The sequence below is a fragment of the Neopsephotus bourkii genome, unplaced genomic scaffold (genome assembly GCF_033783945.1).
Source record: "Neopsephotus bourkii isolate Nb327-2 ecotype Australia unplaced genomic scaffold, CSIRO-AGI_Nbou_v1 NB_1234, whole genome shotgun sequence".
Classification (NCBI taxonomy): domain Eukaryota; kingdom Metazoa; phylum Chordata; class Aves; order Psittaciformes; family Psittacidae; genus Neopsephotus; species Neopsephotus bourkii.
In genome coordinates, this window is record NW_026901719.1 from 3,548,326 (window position 1) to 3,554,325 (window position 6,000).

Sequence of the window (6,000 nt, forward strand, 5' to 3'; positions counted from 1 at the left end):
CAGGCATTTCTTCAAGGTGTCCGATGGTGATAGATGAGTTGCTCTCCTCATCTAAATACTTCCTCTGCCTGCAGCCATGTCGCCTTTTAAAGCAGCAATCGTGGGGATTTTATTATGTTTGATACTTTCATCATCAGCGGTGATCTGTCTCTCTCTCCCCGAATCCGTACTGCATGCTAATCCCTCAAGTCTCTTACGCAGCATCATTTTCATCTTCATTTTTCTATTTCTCAACATGAAATGGGTTTGCCAGAGGAACAGGAGGTCATTTCCTGTCCCTGCCAGATCATTAATTCTCTATGAAAACACGGCGATCTCACACTTCTCAAGCAAACAGAAACATGGGGAAGAGCCAATGTCATGCGCAAAACACTCGGCTGTGCTGCAGCAGCTGGAGCAGCAAAGATGCTGGGGTGCGCTGCAGAGACCACAGGGGTTTAAAATGGTCATTTTACACAGAGGGAGGGAGAGATTATACGAGAGCAGGGGAAAATGGCTTTTTAATTCCTTAATTGAAGGAACGTCCTTTTTTTGCAGCTTGAATGTGCTGAGTGGTCTCCTCATTGTCTTTATTTTTAGAAACAATTGCTTCTCTTTTTTTTTTCCTTTTTTTTCCAAAACAAGACTGGTGTGATTTTTTTTTATACCAGTACTTGTCACTGTCTGAAGAAGGGTTTGATTTTTCCTCCTGTTTTTCAGTGCTTGGGCACCTCTGCCTGCCAGTAATCTGTCTCAGCCAAGGGTAGAAAAGGAAACAAATAAATGAAACCCCAACTTTGTGAATGTTTCCTGCAGAATGTTTCATGAGATTAGAAAAATCCAGAATTATTCTCCTTAAGCCAGCAGCAGGAGGGGAGAAGAAGTGACTCATCTGTTTACTTTTAAAAATCCTTTTTAAGAACTCAAATGCGCCTGATAAATTATTAGCTTTTTACCCAACCAACCCCCCCCTCCCCCCCCCCCGTTAACTCCTGGCATTTCTGGAGTCTTGTGCTCGCCATAGCATCTTGCTGCCAAATCCAAGGATTTACAAGTCTCAGGAGAGACTTGGGAAATTTCCCGCTTCCCTGCCTTGGCCATTTTTTAGCCTTTGTTTGTGGGGTTTGAGGATTGGTTGTTTTTTTTTTTTCCCTTTTCCCTGTCCCCTTTGCAGGTTTGTCATTTACAAATGTCTGTGCAAGCAAATAATTTCTGTAAGTGCCAGAGCCAGCTGAGCTCTTTGCGTGCTTTCAGGCTCAGACACATCCCCAGGCTGGGACCCCTCACCCACCCCTATCATCTCCTGTGATCCCAACAACAGCATGCCTATGGGACATGGGGAACTGCCTCACTCTCACCAGCTGAGCCAGCCAGGCAATGGGAATGGCACATGTTGTGCTCATAGGGAGCAGGATTCAGCCGTGTGCAGGTGGAAAATGTAAATTTGGGGTGCGCCTGTGCTTTCCCATGGTAACGGAGTTGAAACTGGACAAGTTTCCATGGTGATTATTACTACAGCAGGATGCGGCACACACTTTGGAGAGGCACGTGGAGTGCCAAGACACAGTGGCCAGTTCCTAGCCAAAGTCTGCTGGTGGTAGCTCACAGGCTGGAAATTATTTATCCTTCTAAAGGAATGGATGCACAGTGCCATTAATTTGCTTGTTTGTTTCCAGGGGGAAGGAGGTGTTAATCTTTTTAGGAAATAGGCTGCACATTTCACTGCAACCACAAACAGAAAATATCTCTGCCCTTTTTTAATTGCCATTTGTGTGGTTGATATAAAGGGTTGGGCTGTCAAAATTGAGATTGCTTTGATTTTTTGTTATTCTTTGGGTCTTTAATGAATCAGGTGCCTGGTTCACATTTCTGTCTCTAGCTAGCTCAGTGGCAGGGGGAGTACTAGGGTTTGGTTTGGTTTTGCTTTGCCATTGCCTATTCGTGCTCCTTTCCTACCCTGCAAATGGCAATTTTGGAGGTCCTGTAAGCACCATGTGATGCTCACCTGCTTGCCTTGAGTAAATCCCACCAGGATGAAACAGGAATGAGTGTTCTAGGGGAAGCAAGTACAGTTCACCCATGGTGGGACATTTCTTAGCTGCAATATTAGGAACGTGTGTTTTGGCAGCTTTTGTTGAGTTATAACACTGCTCTGTCACGCTGCTCTGCCATGCACTGTCATTATGTGGAGTTTTGTTAAAAAGTGTAAAACAGGCAGCCCAAGTCATAGAATTGCGGAATCACAGAATGGTTAGTGTTGGAAAGGACCTTCAGATCATCCAGTTCCAATCCCCCTGCTTTGTTTCACACTGCATGCTGGGGGGTGGGTTTGGCTGTAGGCAGTCCTTAAGCCTTTTAAATTATCTATGTTTACAGCTAAATATAAGTTTCTCAAAACTCTTCGTACAACACTCACGGGCGTATGTATATCCAGCATCTCTGTGTATATAGTATGCTGCATTATGGAGCCGTTAGCCTGAAGCGTGGAAATGTTTGATGGCTTGTCTTTGGCGATGGGGTCTTTAAAGGCAAGTGCAAATATTATTTTAGGAAGGAGATTTATGTGGTGCTTAAAATATGTTTCTGGCTTGCAGGCCAAATTATGTTGGTGCCGATGCTCCTGGCAGCCCGGAGCCGCCACGGACCTCACTGATGGCGATGTAGAGGAGGTGCCGGCAGAGCCCAAGCAGCCCTGCAACATGGAGGAGCTTTACAAGGATGCCCCAAACCTGCCCATGGACGTCACCAACTCGCCCTCCGCAATGGCCAACAACAAGCTGGAGAATGGGGTGGCCCAGCTGATCACGGCGGAGGCCTGGAACATCAATTCGGCCGACCTGATGAAGAAGGCCCTGTCCCCTCTGGTGACAGTCCCTGCACCCTCCATCCTGACACCACCAGCCGAGTCACAGAGCGGGGTGGCTCTGAAGGTGGCAGCCACCGTGCTGCAGCCTATCTGCCTGGGGGACAGCCCTGTTGTCCTGCCCATCCACCTGCAGGTAGCCGGCAGCACCGCCCCACAGATGCCGGCCACCAACACCACCACCCCCTACGTCATGACCACGCAGGGCCCTGTTCCGCTGCCCGTCCTCCTGGAGCAGCACGTCTTCCAGCACCTGAACTCTCCCCTGGTGCTGCCCCCGGGGGCCACCTGCCCCGCCAGCCCCCTGCACACCGGCCTCTTCCCTGGTGCTGCTCCCCCTGTCGGGCAGCCCCAGCTCCTGGACCCCAAGCCCTCCAGCCAAGCACAGGAGACTGTCCTGCCCCCCGTCTTTCAGACACCGGGGTTTGCTGCCGTCCTTCAGGACCTGTTTCCTTCACAGGGCGCCCTGGGCTCTGCCCCCTGCCAGCCCCCCCCGGACTACACCACCCTCCCGCCCCAGGCCTTCAGCTCACCCCTCTCCCCACTGGTGCCCCCTGCTACGCTGTTGGTGCCCTACCCTGTCATCGTGCCCCTGCCTGTCCCTGTCCCCATCCCCATCCCTGTCCCCATCCCTGTGCCCCACGGCGCTGAGGCCAAGGCAGCCCCTGACCCGCCCAAGCCGCAGCTCTTCACCGCTCACTCCTGCAAGGGCACTCAGACCCCACTGGAGAAGGAGGAGACAAAGCCCTTTGACCTCCCGCACCTGCGGGACTTTCCCCAGCTGAGCCGCCACACTGTCATCAAGATGGGCAGCGACAATGAGGCGCTGGACCTCTCTATGAAAGGGCCACCCATGCCCCGGGCCAGCGAGGCGGCCCCACCACCACCACCACCTGAGGACGGGGCCCTGGACCTGTCTCTCGCCTCCTGTCGCAAGCCAGTGGGTCCCCTTGGGGAGGTGGCCAGTACCATCCCCACCGCCACTGCTGAGGCCGGCACTCACCCTGTGCTGGACAAGCTCCCCGGCCCTGCTGCCCCCTTCACCCCCTGCAAGCCCCAGGAGGGATCGGGCAAGGCGGAGGGCAGGGGGGCAGGCGGCGGGCAGGCTGAGTTGCTACGGCAGCCACAGAAGTGGCTGGTGGAGCAGGCGGGCAGGGCGGGCTGCGAGCCCAAGGCCGGCAACAACATCGAGATCGTCAGCACCTCGCAGACAGCCAAAGTCATCGTCTCCGTCAAGGACGCCGTGCCCACCATCTTCTGCGGCAAGATCAAGGGCCTGTCCGGGGTCTCCACCAAAAACTTTTCCTTCAAAAGGGACCTGCCCCAGGACTCAGTGCTGCAGTGCTATGACGTGAAGAGCCCACCCGAGCCCCGGGACAGCGCAGAGGCCCTCAGGAAACCCGTCAAAAACAGGAGCGTAAAGCTAAAGAAAATGAACTCGCCGGAGATACATATTCTTCCAATCAAGAAGCAACGGCTCGCTGCCTTTTTTCCAAGAAAGTAAATTATGGGGTTTTAGAATTTTAATATTATTATGAGAAGAAGGAGGAAAAAAAAATAATAAAAAAGATGCACTTGGGTTTAAACTCATTTAAAACTTTAAACTATCTTTGTAAGTTATTTTTGGGGGATGGGGGAGAGGATCAGATGTAGAGTCCCTATAAGCTGGGTTGGTTGATTTTTCTTTTCTTTTTTCCTTTTTTTTGTTATTGAATTTTGACTTTTCATGGGAAACTGAATAAAAAGCAACCTATTTTTCAAGCAGATTGCACATTTTGCAGCTTTAATGGAGTAATGGATGAGTCCGAGGGGTAAGAGCTATTTTCACTGCCATGAAGTGCTTTGATGATGTAATTCTTCAGAATGGTTCAGAATGGAGATTTCAAAATAAATGTTTGTACGTGCTAATCGGTGGCGGCATGGGTTTGGTCATTTCTGAACCGCTTGCAGTGCACAGAGGAGCTTTGGCTAAAGGGCTGTAGACTGGAAAGCACCGCAGCTGACTTGTGATGAACCTAAAGTGTTAAAACTATCAGCCTAAGAAAAACAATACTGTCCCACAGCACTGTTGGAACAGCGCATGTCACCACAGCCACTAGTGATGCACCCGAATGAGCTTCGGTAGAAGCAAGAGCGAGCGAGCAGTACAGCCCAGTGCACACCTAACGCCAGCTTCATTGCGGGAGACCACAAGAAACTGTCTTAGGATATTGGGAAATGCTATCAGTCATTTAAAAGAGAAAAGCCTGAAAGTCAGGGGAATTCAGTTGCCTGGGGGATGGGAGGGGAAGGAAAAATCACCTAATTTTTCCCAGCCTGACTACAGATAAATGGAAAAGTTGTTTGTTGTTACTCTTTGCTGGCTGAAATCAATGCACGTGGAAGAGCAGAACTGTGTAACAGTATCACAGGGCAGTGTACAAGCCATCCACGGCAATGGAGAAATGTGAATGTACAATTAAAATAAAAGTTCTGGTAGGTTACGGATTTGCACTTGTGTGTGGAAATGAGCTGGAGATGCATTTTGGTCTGTAGGCTTTATGTTCACACAGCTCACTTGTAAAAACCCATCCTGACTGAAGGATGAATGTGAGAGCAGAAGAATTTTCAGTGGGCACTGCCTTTTTTGTGGCTATACCCCTTACGTAGAAAACCTTTTGTGTTATTATTTCAAATGGCATGTTCCCAGCACCGCACCACTTCTCTCTAAATAAAAATAAGCCATTGTAAACCCGTCAGCTAGATACCATTGCATACTGTGCCTGCCTTTAACTGGCTGCAGCCAAGTTACTTCCAAGAGTTCTCTTGGACAGTTTCAGGAAGGTTTTTTGCGGTTGTTTATGCAATGAGAAATTGCCCAAAGAAGCAGCTTCAGGGCTATAAGTCTAAAGGCACCCACAGGCACTGGTGTCGTGCTGAAATCTGTTGAAACATTTGATGCCAGCAGATGCCAGTTCACTATTCAGAAAAATGCATCTGCATTACGAGGTTCAGAAAGGCATTCTGTTTCTCTTTTCCTGGGCCAAAGGATCGCTGCCCTCTTGCTTAATATGAAAATGGGCAACTTTCACATAAGGGTAGCATCAAAATCTGTCAAATTCTTGCTTTTTAAGTATTTTTAAAGCCTTTTATTTTTTTTCCCGAAGCTGTCAGAACTG

General features: G+C 49.6%; 1 protein-coding gene across 2 annotated transcripts in view; it reads left to right on the forward strand.

The window, feature by feature from the left end:
* Window positions 1-4,750, forward strand: part of RAI2 (retinoic acid induced 2) — a 44,248-nt gene extending 39,498 nt beyond the window's left edge. For both annotated transcript variants that reach the window (XM_061364490.1, XM_061364491.1), the window contains one exon: window positions 2,574-4,750. In XM_061364490.1, the coding sequence (XP_061220474.1) occupies window positions 2,679-4,346 (1,668 nt within the window). In that variant the 5' untranslated portion in view covers window positions 2,574-2,678 and the 3' untranslated portion in view covers window positions 4,347-4,750. The remainder of the gene's footprint in view (window positions 1-2,573) is intronic.
* Window positions 4,751-6,000: the final 1,250 nt, after the last annotated feature.